This window comes from Odontomachus brunneus, unplaced genomic scaffold, assembly GCF_010583005.1.
Source record: "Odontomachus brunneus isolate Ranch 3 - 2012 unplaced genomic scaffold, Obru_v1 Obru_scaffold_166, whole genome shotgun sequence".
Lineage (NCBI taxonomy): Eukaryota > Metazoa > Arthropoda > Insecta > Hymenoptera > Formicidae > Odontomachus > Odontomachus brunneus.
In genome coordinates this window covers 328,219-346,543 of record NW_022639616.1, presented here as the reverse complement: position 1 = coordinate 346,543, position 18,325 = coordinate 328,219, and the positions used below count along the sequence as shown (strand labels likewise).

Genomic DNA, 18,325 nt, shown 5'->3' with positions numbered 1-18,325 from the left:
AAAAAAAAAAACGCACGCGAATTCTTCTTACATGAACTGTCACATTTTACCTCCGCGCGTCCATTTACGAGTTAAGTATCTTCGCGTCGTTTGCAATTCGCAGGCAGAGCTTGAGAAATTAGCGTAGCTTCAGTGGCTTCAGATCTGAACGTCACGCCGAGATAATTTCCGTAAAAACTCGATAGCCGACGTGAAGCCATACAGCCAAAGTGTTCGAGGCCCTTCCCCGATTAATTATGCGATTAGTAAAAACAGCTTCCGCGTTCCAAGAAACATTTCAACGCTCGCGATCGCGATTAGGGCTACCGACGGCGCCCACGCTTTCGCGCGCGCATTCAGAATCCCCGCTTCTCTCTGCTCTCTTTGATCTCTTCACGGCGAACCACGGGGGTAAATCCTCTTCCCTCTACGCGGAACAGTCGCGGGATATTCTTTTTTGGAACACTTCTCTAAGCACACGAAACGAGGGTAGACTTTGGCCGACGGTTCGTGCGCGACGCATAATTGGCGATTTGTAAGTGTAGCGAGCAGTCGTTTCTATTCATCTGTTGCGAATCAGCTGCGTTGATTGATGTAATGATGCGTTTCCAGCGTACCTTACGACTCGGGGAATATCGTAGACAGTGATGTTACATTGTAACGTATCGGGAAAAAGGCACGCGCGCGTTTCAATTGGAGTTCTACAATCCGTCATTCTTATTTTTCATTTCTTAGATCACTTCTAAAGCTTACTTATATCCAATTTATCCGTCCATATTTGCATCTTTATCTGCACTTGATTCAGTCAAATTAGTGTTGGTTAATCTTATTAAGAAAATAATTAGTCAAATTAATCGATTAGTTTATCAGAAAAATAGTCAATATACTCATCAGTTATATATATTGATGATCTATAAGCTTAAGTTTTTTAATTTTTTTACATGCAGAATTGGGGGAATGAGTTTTTTAACTTCCAACTTTACTAGTAATTCTGTTCAATCCGTTAAAGATTAACCATTATTTGTTTCGTCCAAAACACCCAAATATTCCATATATTTTATACCCGTATTAACCTTTAGAATCCGTGAAGCCGCACTCTGGGGACTTTACATTTTTGGACTAATCTATACTTTCACATGTACGCAAAAGTTGTATCTAAAAAATTTTTAGAAGTAGTCGGAAAAATCGTCACTTGAAATTCACCTCAAGTGAGGTATTAGGTACTTAAGTCCATATTAATACTCGTTACTTGAAACTCATCTCAAGTGATACGCTCAGATTCTAATTTAGAGTAAAATGATAATTTAGAGTGAGTTTTTCAGTTGAATGGCAATTACAGATATAAATGTCATGTATGTCATAATCTTATCTGAACTAAGAACTTAGATTTAATTCTTAATAAAAGAGTATGTCTAAGGTGACCAGATTTCCTAGCCCTGCATTCGGGACACTTCATAAATGTGTGAAGTGGGAGGGAAGGGGGTAAAAAGATCCAAAAATTATTTGATAATCATTGAAAATGATGACAAATCGGTGTCCCAAATAGCAAAGATCGAAAAGATTCGGGACAAAGGGTGAAAAAGGACGTCTGGTCATCTTAACTGTATGTGTCGAGAAGGGAGGAGATTACTTCGTAATAATGTCGTGTGTAATAAACTTACGATATGTCCTGACGACCGCACGTCGTTGTTTTCGGCACTCTAATACTTATTTCCGCAGGAGACTCACAGGACACAAGCGAAAGACATATGGAATACGAAGTGTCGTGTCCATGGCAGTGCTCGGCATGAAAAGATCGCAGACGCGCGCGCTGTCAATCACGTACACCAAAAGTTCATTAGCGCGCCGAAAGTGCCAAAAGTGCATGAATGTGAACGCGCCAGTGATGCGAACGAGGTCGCGCGTCTACAACGACGCGATCTGTACGACGGACGCCTTAACCACTTGCTCGAGTTACTAACCACTCTAGACCAATCGCATTCGTTTTGCACTACGAGGTTGTCATCGTGGTTATTCAATCTAGGCGTTGGTAATGAATCGCGCGAAATGCTCGATCTTTTCGCGCCAAACAGCAGCTATGGGCACACATCGATCCACATCGCTCCGCGTTTCTCGCGTCTTTTATCCGTCGAAAGTGCGTCTCGCGCGTTAATAAGTCTCGGGAGTGTCGAGAGTAGCGATGTGCGATTGCCGGGGCGTATAGTGAAGACGTCATTTGTAAGTAATCTTCTCGTTTCTCCTCGCGGTATCTGCGACCTGTACTTGTCGCGCCGACGTCCCTTACATTTGCTAATAACATCGACTCGCTCAAGTAGCAATAGGATCGGGCAATCGTCGGATTTATTGAACGAGAATTAAAAATGTGATGACAATCAGAGAGAAAGAGAGAGAGATGCGGAATATTCGGGCGGTTGCGTCAGCTTGTTAGGAAAAGAAATACGGAGAGACAAGTATCTCATAGAGCGCGTTCTTTTCGGCCGCGGCGCCGTTCATATATTGGCGTATATTTTCAGCGCGATTCAACAATCGCGCGACCATCTTGATTCTCGATCTTTCTGCATCGAGCGACCGCCGTGGACACATCGATCGACATCGCTCCGCATTTTACGCGTCTTTAACCTGTCGAAATTAAGTCTCGCGCGAAAATAAATATCGGGAGTGTCGAGAATAGCGATGTGCGGTCGCCGGGGTGTATCGTGAAGACGTCATTTGTAAGTAATCTTCTTGTTTCTCCTCGCGGTATATGTGACCAGATTTCCCAGCCCTGAATTCGGGACACTTCATAAATGTGTGAAGCGAGGAGAGGGGAGGGGGGTAAAAAGATTCGAAAATTATTTGATAATCATTGAAAATGATGACAAATCGATGTCCCAAATAGCACTCAAAAAAATTCGGGACAAAGGGTGAAAAATCGGAACATTTGATCACCTTAAGTATGCCACATGAGACAAGTTCCAAGTGACAACTATTAATACGGGCCTCAGATTTGAATGGATGTGAGTTTTTCAGTTGAATTGTGATCACCGATGTACAAACAGCAAACCTCAGGCTCGTGTTAATAGTCGTTCCTTGAAACTTGTCCTACGTGAGACACTCAGATCTGAATTTAGAGTTGAACCTGAGTTTCATATGATACATGTGACATTATATTTGTAATCGCGGTTCGGCTGAGAAACTCACGTTTAACTCTAAATTCAAGTCTGGATATCTCTGAGGCGAGTTTCAAGTCACGATTATTAATGCAGGCTTCGGCGATTCAACTAAAAATTCAAATCTGAGTTTCTCGCAACAAATTTCAAGCGGCGACTGTCAATACGGGCCTCAGAGGTTATCTACAACCTTGTTTTAAGTCTCAAGCAATTTGACTAACCACAGTCGATTATTTTTCTAATAATCGACTATGATTGGTCAATTTACTTACTGCTTATGTTTTACTGCTTAAGATTTCCCACGTGCCATGGCCCTAAAGTTTAAGTCTTATAAGTGCCCATTGTAGACATGGTTTAAGAACTCCCGCACACAAATTTCCGTCACCGTAAACGTAAGGTGTAAACTTAAGCCGAAGAACCAATCAGGATATTACTTTATCTTTGCTTACTCTAGAAAAAAAATAGAACTGACCAGTATTGAAAATAGAACCGACCATTTACAGTAAAACTGACTGTTACGCAAAGAAGTAACTAGAATCCAGTCGCTTGAAATTCTAGTTGCTCAATCTAAGTTCCACCGTTACTTTTATCTTCTTCTAAAATATTCAAATATAAAGCAATATTCTGGTTCTTCAGCTTAAGTTTACGTCTACGATTATAGAAATTTGTGTGCCCTGAAATAAGGTTGCTTAGCCAGCCTCAGTCAGCCTCCGCGCAGCTCCAGTTCCAACGTTCCGCGATTCTGAGACACGTGCCGACAAAAAGGCCGTCGCGTTTCGCAAGCGAGCGGCTCGCCCCGTGAATCTTTTCGCTGGCCGTTTGAAAATCCGCCCCGCGACCTTGAGCGCGTCACTACACTCGGTCACTTCGTCGCGAGTGTTGTCACCTCTTCGTCGGCCAATATCCTTTCGACCTTCGAGGCTTGTTTTTTTTCCTCTATCCTCATCCCGTTGCCAGGCGCCCCGGTGATATCGCGTTACCGGATTGTTTCGTTGCTGATCCGTCGGCACGGAGCTCTCCGACCTGGCTGCCGTCGATCGAGGAGAGAATCGGCGTGGAGATATCCGCTTAGGCGAATTCACAGCCGTCGGAGGGCGACTCGGCGATGACGCCTCTCGCCTCCTATTTCCATGGCCGTGACAGCGCGTGTCACGGGCCGATGCTTCCATTCTTTTCACCCCCGTGGCGGTTTCCACGGCGCGCTCGCGAGCGATTCGCTTTGGGTTTCTGCCGGGGCTCGCCATTAGAAACCACCGTGTTTCTCTCGCCGGTGAATCCGATCGTCCGGAACTCTCAGACGACCGCCCCAATCATATCGCGTCGCTGCTCGAGTGTTTCTCGCGTGAGAGGTGGTGTGTGCGCGCGCGCGCAAGTCGTCGCGGCGTCTACAATACTTGGAACATTGATATAAGAAAGAAAAGAAAACTGCGATAAGGCAAAAGCACACGAAAAGAAAAAAAGGTTGTGTCAACCAGATAATAGTAAAATATAGCATAACTTTTATTTCTAGCACTGCGATACGTTGCCTGAAAAAAGTATATTTTTGAAGCAACGAATCGGTAGGTTTTTATGGTTGATACAACCATTCTTTTTTTCCATGTACCAAAGTTTGGATACTGATACCTAATTCAGGATATTCTTATTTTTTCCGTCTCTTCAAATACGAATATTTCAACTTTCGCATCACAGAATATACATATATTAAAAATTTACGTATATTTTATGTTGGAAAAGTTCAAATATTCGTATTTAATAAACAAAATAATATAATTCCAAAGTTAGGTATCTATTCAAGTTTATCATATTGATTTTTATCTCCTTTATCTTATATTCCCTGATAGACTTCAAGTTAGATTTGTCAATCACGCGCCTCACGAAGGGTTAAGTATGAAGGTCAATATTCTCTCTCTTTCTGTCTCTACTTCCAAAAAAAAGTTCTTCTCTGTATAAAGTAAGATTCGATATTTCTTTCCATGGCTTTTAAAGTAACTTTTGCATACGTTTCAACACGTCTGATCGAGTAGTGAAGAGACAGTAATCGGGGAATGTTCTAAATAGAGACAGATGTACGTAAATTTGGCAACAACTTCAATAGTTGATTCGTCCCTTATAATTGGTTCACACGCACTTTTATCACATAGAGTTTAGAAATAGAATTACGAGAGAAATACTCAAAGAGTGATCAAAATTTATTCCAAACAACGTGGTATGTTAAAGATGTAATATGAAAATTTCAGTATCTCTTCCGTAGCAAACTTGTGGCTGCATCAACATAACAAAAGATTTACATTATTCTATGTAAATTTAATCGTTCGTGTACAACCATATTTCTTGAGACATACAATACAATCTGCTAGACCCGGCAACTTCAAACTACCATTACTTTGTTGAAAAATGATATTACCGGACACATTTCTTCTCCAAAGATGAAAAAAAAACTATAAAACAACGTCGTGATAGAATTAAAATTCGCGGATTTGCGTTTTTTTTTTTAATTTTTAGAGCTTTTTTTTCGTTCGAGTCTCAGATTCAAAATATAAATAATTCCATACAACATATATTTCTGATAAGAACAATGAAGAAATCTATTATCTATTTCTATTATCGATCGTCTCACGTCTCGTGGTAACTATAAAAAGTCTATTTGGGGTGTTGAAACAATCCGATACTTTTATAATAGAGTGGCCGATACGTAGAATAGAATTTATATAGTTAAGGTGACGTTCAGACGTTCCGACTTTTCATTGATTTTTCCTTTGTCCGGATTTTCTCGAATGCTGTATCTCCGGGTCGCCGATTTGACCCGATTCAACCAAACTGTCCGGTTTATCCTGGTTTATCCCGGGTCAGAGGATTTTTGAAATGCCCTGTCACACAAAAGGGCCCTCTTAAGAAAGTTCACAGCTCTGGCAAGTACAGTAACTTCGCTGCTTCTTCTTAATTTTAAATAAAAATAACAGTTTTATCTTAACAATAGTTTTTGTTTTCACTGTATGTATTATATAAGTCTTTATTGCTGTTGATTTATCTTTCATAGGTCCATAAACGAAATGTTATCTTCCATGTGTGTGTGTATATATATATATATAATTTTCAATGACTTTTTTGCCTCCACGCTCCCTGCTCGACGCAATTACAAAGTGTCCCGGATTTTGGACTGGAAATCTGATTACCTTGCTTATAATAGGCATCCCGCACTCTGAAAGTGTAGGAGGAAGAAAATAATGCGACTGCGAGTGTGTTGATTTTTTATACGTAAGCCCGCGCGTATTTTATATTGTCAAGATACAAGGCTAGGCCGGTTGTTTGGTCTGGCGACACTGAAATGTCTCTGGCTCGTAATGCCAGTTTCGATTGCGTCGCGATGAACTCAATTCCAGGAATGTCGAATTTCACGTCGGCTGCCGAGTCGAAATTTTAGCCCTATCTCTCTCTGAACTTTCTAACGTCTGTATATTCTGAAAGATCAACATACGTCTAATACACGCGATAACTGAAGTTCTGCTTAGCACCTCTGAGCAACAGAAAATGCGTAGAAATGCCACTTGCAGGTTCTAAAGAGGATCTTCCGGCGGCGCTGATGAGTTGGATGGTGTCAAAATTTCGACTCTGGGATCTCGCGTGTCGTCGAATTGAATCTTGCACGCTGCCTGCTTTTCGCTCGCCGCATCAGCGCATCGCTCGTTTTCTGCTTTCAAGCTGACGCGAAGGCAGCAACGCCGCACGTGTGTTCGCTTGCGAAGGAAAGGGCTTGCGTATGGAAATTTGTGCGCGGCTCATTATTGTCACCGAAAATCCAATTTGTGCTGGATTCTCCTCCCGCGAAGGTCACCGCCGTTTGATTTCGAATGACTAGCTCGCGCGTCTTGCCGAGCGACGGCTACGCTCTCGAGAAGTTTGATGAGATTAACGAATTTCTGATAAGATTAGCCGTGATACGTGATCGAGAAGCACGCACCGATGGAGTTTCGTCGAGAGAGTGGACACGACGTGTGACGTAACGCGAGGGCAGATAAGATTCGTTAGAGCCGTGGCTTCACGCAGATTCGATTAATGATCCTCGAGATTTGGAAGAAAAAAGCGAAATCCGGCCGAATTGAAACAAGATCGAATTATGCAGAGGAGATCTTTTCGTGAGAATAGAGAGAGAGAGAGAGAGAGAGAGAGAGAGAGAGAGAGAGAGAGAGAACTTTGATTTTTCATGCACGCTTAATTCTTCATAAGCGATCGACAGGTCTAATCTGTGAAAGCTGTGTATCAGAGAATATATATTATAGCGTGCTTTTATAAATATAAATTTTTTTCTGTTAATTCTGACATCTAATTTCTAATACTAAATTTTTTTATACAATTTTTTTATAAATTATACAAATTCTTTTCAATTTGACTTGTTTCTAATGACACAGGAATAGGCTGTCAATAAGGTCTGTCTTGCTAAAGAAATCTTGCTAGAAATATGACAGATTTCGCCAGAAACGAAATCGAATCTTTTAACAGCACATTTCAGTTCTTAAGATACAAATAGCACATACGAACACTGAGAAAAAATACTTGACAATTTATTTGTGAGATGTAAAGTTTATTTCTGTGAAATGAAGTTTATCTCTGTGAAATAAACTTTCATCTCACACAAATAAATTTTCAGGTATTTGTTTCTCGTTGAGATGAAGGAATATTTAATTATTGCGGAATGTCGATTTGTTCCTTAGCTGGAAAGTTATCTAGCAACTTTTACTACACTAGGACAAAAAATGATCAGAAATATTCCATACGTACTGATATCACGTATTCGCTTGTATCGATACACATATCTTTACATCGAGATAAAATTTCACTCAAAGATGATGAACTGCGAGAAAAAGGCATCGGCGAAAAGCCGTCGTGCCGATCGTTACTGTCGCTCTTGTCATCGGAATCCCCATGAAAATAGTCTTCGCCACGATATATACGAGCCTTTAAATAAATACAGACGGCTTATCGGCCGTAATTATTTCTTCGGACGCGCTCCAATTTCCTCGAACCTGTTTCTCCTTCTCCTCCTCACGGTTGGCCGTCGCGTGTAACACACGCGACACGTAACGCGACGTCGATCTAGGAAGTGTCGAGCGCACCTCGTCGTCGTCGTCGTCGTCATGAGAACACCTGGCGAAACGACGCCGAATTGTTTTCCAATTAGGGATCTTATTCTCGAAAAATATCGCATGCACTGAGAGAAATTATTCGATAAGAAATTAACAAACGGATATTTTCGATCAAAACACCGATGAATTTTTGTATCCAACAAGGAAACATTCGATGAGAAATATCTGCTCATAATTTTTTTGATCGGTTTATCCTGATCGGATGTAAAAATTCATCGGTATTTTGATCGGAAATATTCGTGTGTTAATTTCTTATCGAATAATTTTCTCAATGTACGATATTTTTCAAGAATACGGATCGTCATCATTTCGCGCGGTATCCTTGAGCCTCGCGTAATATCTATCGTTCGGTTTGAAGTCCACGGGACGCAATTCGTGCGGCGGTGTTATCTAGCCCAGGGATATTTGTTATCGCGATTGTCGGTTCGGTGAGATCCGCCTCGCGATCTGTGCGTGGTTGATCTATCGACAGAGTATATCGGTCAAGCGCTCGATTTAGATTATCTGCCGAGACTACCGTGTATGTGTGTTTCCTCTTTCGGATTACGCACGGAGAAAAAAGTTGAACTGAGCAAATTCCTGGTGAAAATATGAACAAGCTAGAATCGCGGTCGAGACTACCAGAATTTTTTGGTTCGTTCATACTTTTCGCCCGAAATCTAGTTGACTCAACCAAGTTTTCCTCTCCGTACGATAGTTGGCGCTAATTTTCGTTGAAATAACGAGAGAAACAGCGGAGAGGACATTTCTTTCTCCCCTTGATAAGGTAATCCCTGTGGGGTGAAAAGAGACAGACCGAGATCGGAGAGAAGGAAAGGAAGAAGGAAAGAAATTCGCGAATTTTTGCGTATTGACGAATTTTGGAACTCTCGGGACACGAAGGCGTCAAGAAGTAGAATACGTGTGCCTACACGGGACGGTGAATAGAGGTCTGTTCTTTTCAGCTGAACTGCCCGAACTGGTGCAGACTGGCGCAATAAGAGTGAAACAAGATATATTTGTCTCACTCTAACTTGTCGCCACGGTGTGCACCAGTTCGGACAGTTGAGCTGAAAAGAGCGGACCTTGTATCTCAAGCGCGCTTAATGTGGCGCGAATGTGGCGCGCGCGGGCGCCGACGATAAAAATAAAGAGAGCGCGCGGCGCGCGTGATTTGTATCGGCGAAAAAAATATTATTCCCGATCGCGGGAGATATCTCCGCGGTGGAAAGTAATCGGCTCGTCTTGCGATCGCGCCGCGCGATATCGTATGATTGATCGGTTCGAATTTAGATATATCCGACCGACCGACCGACCGACCGGCCGGCCGGCCGGGCCGCGCCGACTGTCGTCGCCGGCAGTTTTTCGGCGATAACCGCCGGCTTGACGAGGTGTGCGTGCACGTCGTCGACATTTTGTGCCTAATTGCAACGTACTATCCGTCGTCGACGTGTCGAAACTCACGGAGCGAGAGTGGGACGCGATGGAGTTGGTAGAAAAATTCAGGCGAAACCGCGAGATCGATCGGGAACGATAACTGCCCGCGTTGGCATTATTATTGGTCCCCGCGTTATCGCGTGACGCAATAAACGTCTACACAAGAGAGAAAGGGAGAGAGAAAGAGGGGGAAAGAGTGGGAGAGAGAGAGAGAGAGAGAGAGAGAATGCAATATCTCGCATAGAAATATTTCCCCAGATTTTTTCAGATGGAGCTTTTAAAGTGAATCAGTGAAATATCATTGAAAGCAGTGAATATACACTGATTTGCAATTTTGACCGGGGAACCTACAATTACTTTGGTAGATGATCTGTCTGAATCCCGATTAGATTTCAAGAAATTTACTTTACACGATTATAGCACACCGTGTGTTCGACGCATAATACATTAATAATATCAACAACAGGAAAGATCTCCTCGATAGCTCGGCAATCAAATTTAATCGGATATGCGTGTCGCAATTCGCGGTTATCGGCCTTATCGGCCGCGTTTTTCGTGTATATCTTATCGAACCTTTGTTTTCGAGTGTCTTATTTGCTCGGGGCGAGTAATTTGTACGACTTGTAGCCTCGTTGGCATGAAGTAACGGAAAAAAAAAGAAGCGAAACAAAAGGAGAGGACCGGGTAGAGGGAAGGAGGGGGCGAGAGAGAGAAGTGTAGAGAGCGGCCCGGATAGAATATTTTCCCGTTGAATCTGTTTGTCGTCCCGTCGAAGCCGGGCTCGCGTCGCCGAAAGATTTACCATTACTTCTGCGGCTTCGCGACTGAAAACGAAACCTGTTATCGCCGTGTGTGTAACATGTAACCGGTTCCCTGAGAAAAATATTTTTTCCAACACGCGGCGCGCGCATGACGCGACGCGTCTTTTCAGTTCTTCATGATGCAAAAATCACTATCGGCGAAACCTTACGATCTCTCCCAGACGCGCGATAGTTATCAGGTATTTTAGAAACGAGTCTCTCTCGCTCTTTCTCTGTCTTTCGATAAGAAGTTATGTCCCATCTCTCTCTCTCTTTCTTTCTCTCTCCCGCGCGGACTTCTTTATTCGGATTGGGCGATCACGAACCACCGATTTGTCCCGATTACGTCACTGATGACCTTGATCGCCCACTGATTGATAAATCATTTCGAGCACTTGATCATTGTCGATCAGTACTCAGTATGTTCGCACTAAAGCGCTGATCAGGACCCAATTACCGTAGATCTCGCCGATCGATATTATCGGGACCCTAGCAGACTCTTCTTCCGTTCAGGTAAGTCTCGTTCTCTCGTGCGTTTCTTCCGTGCATCTCCTTACCGAAACGAAGAACGTTGCGCGAAGACTCAGTTTTTTACGTGAGAAAGGGAAGAAGTTAGTCGCGCGCCCTGACAACTGAATGAGAACTCGCTCGGACTCTAAGAAAGTGCACGCGTCTATCGCGATATACGGAAATACCTTGTAAGCCATGTAGTGATAAAATTCCCGTCGTTTTACGACTCCAATAAATCCTTTATTTCTGCGCGAACGTGGCGGACTCGAAAATGAAGCAACTCCCCATGCCGCGCGAGAAAGTGAATCCATAATGTGACACAAACGCGATCAAAATCTTTCCTCTCTTATTTTCCCCTCGTTCCCGATTTACTTTCTACACGGAGAGAATATTATAGTTTCTTTTCATTTAAATCCCTTTCAATTTTATGGTGTCTCTAATCGTTCAGGAACAGATTGTCAGTGAAGTCTGTCTTGCTAAGCAACACAGTAAATTTCTCTAGAACATAACAGGCTTCATAGCATAGGGAAACATAGCAAGTTTTTAACAGTACATTTCAGTAAGGGATGATCAGATTTTCCAGTTTCAAATCTAGAATACTTAAAAAATATGTGAAACGGGGGAGGGGGGTTGAAAAAATTATATGCGAAACAATATTTTATTTGTAGATATGTGTAAAAATTAATTTTGCAATAATGAAGGCCAGTTACGTACAGTAAAAACAGAAACAGTTGTTAAGAAACTGTTATTCTTATTTAAAATTGAAAAGAAGTCGCGTCCACTAGAGCTGTGAATTTTCTTGACAAGGTCTTTCTTTGTCAGAAGCATTTCAAAAATTCTATAAACCGGGATAAGCCAGGACAGATTAATCAAATCGATGTCCCGGATAGCACTCGAAAAGATCCAGGACAAAAGGTGGAAAACCGGGACGTCTAATCACCTCAACCTTCAGTTCCTGAAATATAAATAGCACATACAAAATGAAAGGATAGTGTGAATTACTGCAAAATGTGTGCGTGTGTCGATCTACACTGTAAAAAATTTGTATAAAATTACATTTATAATTTTGAGACCAACTATTATAGATGTAAATTTACACACGTAATTATCGCATAAAAATATATTTATATAGGCGAAAGACACATTTTGATACGTGTATAAATTTACAACTATAATAATACTTAGTCTCAATTGTATGGAATTTTACACAAATTTTTTACAGTGTACACCTCGGTTGTAAAATCCCATAGAAATGTTAACTAAAATTCTTGCCGTGTGGTAATCGAGCAGAACGACGAAGAAATGACGTGTGTGTATGTGCGTGCAGAGAAGGAGAGAGAGGAAGAGGAACGTCACTTTCGTTTCGTTCGCGGATCGATTCGCGCGGCGGACCCTTCTCTTCCTCCTCCTCCTCCTCCTCGTCGTCATCGTTGTCGTCGTCATCGTCGTCGTCGTCGTCGTCGTCGTCGTCATCGTCGTCGTCGTCGTCATCGTCGTCGTGCTTGCGTCCTCCGCTGCGTTTTCGCGTCTGGTTCGCGAGCAGAAGACGGTTGAAAAACAGGCGGCGTATTATGCGGAGTGTTGCGCGCCGGGGATGAAAGAATCATTGAAGCGTCTCGTGTTTCCAGCCCGGTATTAATTTACTCGTGCGTGTCCGGCCGATCATGACGCCGTCCTCCTCCTTTCTTGCGCGCCCCGCGAATGAGAGAGCGCGATATATCGGAAAGCCGCGCAAGGATAAAAGGAGAGATACGTTGAACCGGAGTGCAGCCGGAACGGCGGCCTGCCGTCGCCGCAAAGAGTCGTTCGCTGTTACAAAGTCGCTCGTTATCCGCAACTCCACGCGCCCCCTCTCTCTCTCTCTCTCTCTCTCTCTCTCTCTCTCTCTCTCTCTCTCTCTTTTATACATTTTTCTACGAGGTAACTTTGTTATAAGCATTATTTCGCTATCAAAATTGTGGCTCCTCGTGTATTTTCTGTACAGCGCTGGAGGCAACTCGGTGGGTACAAGTATTCACTTAAACTCAAGTAGATCTTTCATTTAAATAGAACAAACAATTGCTTTCACGAAAAACTAATGTTTTAAGAAAATGTACAGGTAAGGCCGGGGTTATTTGATTACCGGAGTAAAAATTGACAAAATTGATTATTTCTACTGTTTTTTAACAGATTTCAAAATTAAACAAGCAGAGATTTCAGAGTCATTTTTTACATGTTTAAAAATCTTGTTTGCTTAATTTTGTAATCTGTTAGAAAATATTGAAAATAATCGGTTTTGCCCCGGTCTCCCTATTTTCTTTGTTGAAAAAAATTTTATATATATATATATATATATATATATATATATATATATATATATATATATATATCAGTGTAAAAAAGTAAATTAAAAGTTCTTAACGTATAAATATCTTCTTTCCTTAGATGTTTTCTCTCATTGCAGAGACACAATTGAAACAAAATTGAAAAAAAAGTCCCACATAGCGTCTATAACGTCTTTCAAAAATAGCGCAATAATGCCCCTTCCCTGCCCTTTTTTCTCTCTCTCTCACATCGCGAGAAATGGAAAGAGATCACGTCCGGAATTGCAAAGAGAGAGCTGAAAGCACCAAGTCGACGACTTGGTCGAAATGACGTGTATCGGTCGGCGACGGACGACGTCGTCGACGAGGACAGACGCGTTTTTCGCTTTAGTAACGAGGAACCCGCGCGCGCGCGCATGCACGCACGCACGCACGCACGGCTATTGATCGATTAATTAATGCGCGCGCGCGAAGCGTAATGACTTTCAGATCGGACAGCGTCTTATTAAAGGGGGTCTCCGCGTGAATGCGCGCGCGCGTACTCGCGGCTCCCGGTGGGTGATGTAATTAAAGCGCGCCGTGTCTAGCGCGTAACGAGCCTATGCAAATGGCGAAAATTATTTATCGCTAATAAAGTCGGCCAGGAATTTTCCCAGCGCGCGCGCGCTGCCTGTGGTCCCGTGCATCGTGCGAACACACACACGTACGCGCACACACGTACACGACGCGGCGCGCCGTCGTCGGGGGATCGCGTGGATCGGCCTAAACGCTCCAATTAACTTCTCCGCGTTCCGCGTTTGCATGTAATATCTATCGCGCGTCCCGTAAGGTGGTCTCGTGACTATTTTACAAGTTGATGTAAGTAATTCGTTGAGGGGATACGAGCACGTTGCCGAGCGGCTTGGGATGTCGTCGGATATGTAACGTCTCGGCGCGGTCACATATTCCTGTTATACTGTACGAATCCTGCATGCCGCGAATCGCGTTCTACGAGTCGTCAGTCTCGAGAATGGCGGTCTTCCCCGATTCATCAATTGCCTCCTTCGACGTTTCTTCCTCGCGTGCCAGGAAGGACGGCTCTCGGCGATGAAAAATGAGGATCGCGTTAGTTTGTGAACACTGATAGAAATTAATTTCGTTACGGATTATTGTAATTTTTTTACGCCAATTGTGTTATTTAGATAAAAAGGGGAAATAGCAATACACGGAGAGGATTTTATGATAAAAATTGCTGCAGAATTTTGTAAACGGGGATATAATAGATCGACATTCTTAGTGAAATTTATTATATGTTCTTTAGTAGAATAAACAGCTTATTAACAGTATATTTTAGTATTCACCACTAAACTGTGAGTGTGTGTGTAAGAGAGAGAAACAGAGAGAGAGAGAGAGAGAGAGAGAGAGAGAGAGAGAGAGAGAGAGGAAATATCTGAAAAATAAAAAATAATTATTCGATAGGTGCAAGTAAAACATATTTACTTAAATTTAAATAGATATTTTTTTTAAATATAATGGACAATTGCTTTCATGAAAACCTAATGTTTTAAAAATATAGATATTTTCTTAGTTGAAAAACATCTTATATATTAAAAAAAATTAAATATTAATTCCCACCATATCTTTTTTCCTTAGATGTTTTCTCTCATTGCAAAAAAATATATATATACATTAAAATTATTTTATTTAATATTATATTAAATAAAAAATTATATGTAAAAAAATATATTTTCTTTATGCACAAGATTATTATCAATGCTGGAATAGCACTTAGACAAATATATATACACGAAAAAGGATCTTATATAATTATTTCATAACGTGATTGTAGTCACAGATACGAAACTAACTTTTTCTCAGTGGAGCGTCCGCAGGAAATCCGTGCGAAATCCAACCGAACTAACCGTTTTCGATATGTTTGTTGCAGGGCGGAGGCAGAAGAAGAAGAAGAAGAAGTAGTAACGTCTCGTGATCCGCCGATCAGACCAGGATTACCTATGATCCCGTTGGGCGTCGCGAGGACGACGACGCTCCCGGAAGAGAGGCGCTTTTGGCAGCGGTCCTAATCTCTCCCCCTGCCCTGCCCTCCCGCGTTGTCTCTCTATTCCGCCCTCCTTCTGCCCCTCTCTCTTTCTCTCTCCTCCTCCTCCTCCTCCTCCTCCTCCTCCTTTCCCTCCTCCTCGTTCTTCTTCGACGGGCGACGACGCGCCGAGATCTCGGACACGATGGACATGAGCAGCGAGTCGAGCACCGCTCGGTGGTACGAGCCGCCTAGGTCGTCGCTGGAGCCGCCTTCGGGGGGTGCCGGGGTAGCCGGGGTGGTCGGCAACCCCAGCGACTACAGGGGTTACTACCCCCACGCCGGACCGACGGCGCACCACCCCGCGGCCGCACACTACGCCCACAGTAAGTGCACACGCTCGTCTAGTTTTTCACATTTCGTGCCTCTTCTCCATCCGCCCCTCGTCGATCGCTCTCTTTCTTCGCGCGTTCTCCCGCTCTCGCTGGCCGGCCTCCCCGCTCATCTGCTTTCACCGTCTGCTTTTCCTCCCCTGTACACGAGAGGGAAGCTCGCGTCAGTTCAACGACCGACCGACCAGCCGACCGCTCGCTCGCGGAGGACGATTCCTCCGCGCGAGGAGTCGGCTGATGGTGTGAAAGCGAGCGAGCGGACGAGGACTCTCGAAGTTAAGGCGAAGAAGAAGGAGAGGAAGAAGAAGAGGGCCTCGCCTTTTTCAGCGGCGGATACCGTGCGGCTATTAAGCGGATAATACGTATAATCTGCGAGCTATTTTAGCCTTATCGATCGAAATCCGCCCTAGTGATTCCGATGCGCGCGGTAGAAGCTCTCGATTACGGCACGACGGCGCGACGGCGTGTGTCGCGAAGATTCGCGCCTGCTTGATGCCTCGCGATACGCCGATGTACTTGGGCGAGAGATGAGGAGAGCGCGTGTGCGGTGTAACGACACACGGAATATTTTATCGCGACGCACACACACAAACACACACACACACATCGTCGACTGTATGCACACTCGCTTGTTAAACGCTCTGTTCACTTTCTTTTTTATCGAGTGAACTTGCAACACTTCAAGTTGTCAGAATTGTAAGACACTGCTGACGTGTGTGTACATATGTGTGCAGTAATCGGTTATGACAGCAGTCGGAGTGACATCACAGAGTGTGACATTCTGTGAAGTCTGCAAGGAAGAGTTCACTTTAAATTAAGAGGACATCATTGTGACAAGCAGCTTTTATATATTTATAACCGATTACTGCATATACACGTCAGCAGTGGCTTTCAGTTCCAACAACCCGAAGCGTCGCGACTTGATCCGATAAAAGGTGTGCACAACCGTTTAGCAACTTAGAGAATTCGCTTTAAATTAAGAGAACATCGTTTTATGAGACAATTTTTGCATATTTATTACCTGTTACTGCGTATACAAGTCAACAGTGGCTTTCAATTCCGTCAACTCGAAATATTGCAGTCCGATAAAAAGTTTGCAAACGGTTTAGCGAGTGAAAATGCATCGAGGAAGCGTTCAAGTTGCATCGAAATAAAGTTGCGCATGCTGCACACAACATCGTATCAGTAAACGGATATTGACCCCCGCGGAAACGGTCGAAGGGGAGGATTTTGTCACCCCCGATGTACGCGCGCCCAGCAACCCCGCCTCGGTTTCTTTCTTTCCTTCATTTTTTATTTTCTTTCTCGCGTGTTTCGAGGCTCACGAGGTTCAACGACCGCCGTGTACAGTCACCCCGTGCGCGCACGCTCGGTTCTCTCATTAATTAGAATTTCTATATTTAATTAACGAGGGCGCCTCCGAGGCTATCAGCGCCATCGAATGTCTCCCCTGTGATGCGTCGTCGCTGTTTCGCTTCTCCCCCGTTAGATGCCTGCCTCGATAATTAAATTTCTCCATCGCGGCTGGATAGGCATGCGTCCGTTCGTTCGTGCGCGTGCTCGACACTGCAACGCCACCGGGAGACCCGAGAGTGACTGCCGTAGGAGTGACATGCCCCACTGGGACAGTTCCTTGGCGCTGCGCTAATTCATCTCGGGACATTGAAGCACAGGTCACTCGACTCTTCCCCTCCCTCTCCCCCTCTCTCTTTGTTTTAAGAGCTTGTCCTTCCTAGGTGTAGAGTTGAATTAAAAGATCTTTCAGATATACTGCAGCGAAAAATATGGAACGACCTGCCTGTACAATTGCGCTCATCTAGAACATTTGAGATCTTTGAGTTCAACTTTTATGACTTATTGTTGCACCGTGGCAACTGACTGTGTTGAATTTGAGCGATCACTCTTTCGAACACTTGCCTTTATCTGCTACCAAAACCATTGTATACAACTATTGTGCTTCGCGATACATTCATACGATAATTTATTGCGCTGTACATTTATGTTAAATTTTTAGATGGTTAAGGGGATAGGTTATCCGAGAAGCGCCTAATAAATTTCGCTTCTCTCACACACTCTCTCTCTCTCTCTTTCTCTTTTTCTCTCGAGTACACTCTCGAGCAAATGAGCGCGTATCCACGTGCTACCTCTTGGCCTCTAAGTCCACTCCACTCCACCTTCTTTCTCGTTCCATAAAGCTGTCTGCTTCGCTGGTGCGTCCTTTTAAGAGAAACGTGAAAATATTTTGCAGCCCTCCATAGCTTCGTGAACAACGCGCCGCCTTCGAGAGAGGTCGTTTTCTCGAAGGCGGCGCGAGTGAGAGATAAAGCGCGCCAGAAACGCACGATTAAAGGGACGTCTACATTGGAAGTAAGTAGGAAGTAAGAGTAAGAAATTGACCAACCATAGTCGAATGTGAGAAGAATAATCAACTATGATTGGCCAATTTCTTATTCTTACTGCTTACTTCCAATGTAGACGACGTCCCTTAACTGAACGTGTGAGAGAAGGAAGTCGTCCTGTGAGTGGCTTAGGAAACGCTCGGCAGCTGGGCGAAGTTTAAGCCGAGAGGAAGTCGCGAGTAGGACGTTTTGCGGGTGATTGAATTAGTGGGAGGGGGG

General features: G+C 43.6%; 1 protein-coding gene across 6 annotated transcripts in view; it reads left to right on the top strand.

The window, feature by feature from the left end:
• The window catches only part of LOC116851141 (GATA-binding factor C-like), a 160,918-nt gene that overhangs the window by 35,806 nt on the left and 106,787 nt on the right, over nucleotides 1-18,325 (top strand). For 3 of the 6 annotated variants that reach the window (XM_032830248.1, XM_032830249.1, XM_032830246.1), the window contains exon 2: nucleotides 15,223-15,701. In XM_032830248.1, the coding sequence (XP_032686139.1) occupies nucleotides 15,521-15,701 (181 nt within the window). In that variant the 5' untranslated portion in view covers nucleotides 15,223-15,520. Of the gene's footprint in view, nucleotides 1-2,043; nucleotides 2,197-2,543; nucleotides 2,691-9,931; nucleotides 10,999-15,222; nucleotides 15,702-18,325 lie in introns of those variants that run through there. The other 3 variants (XM_032830251.1, XM_032830250.1, XM_032830247.1) reach the window with 3 other exon arrangements.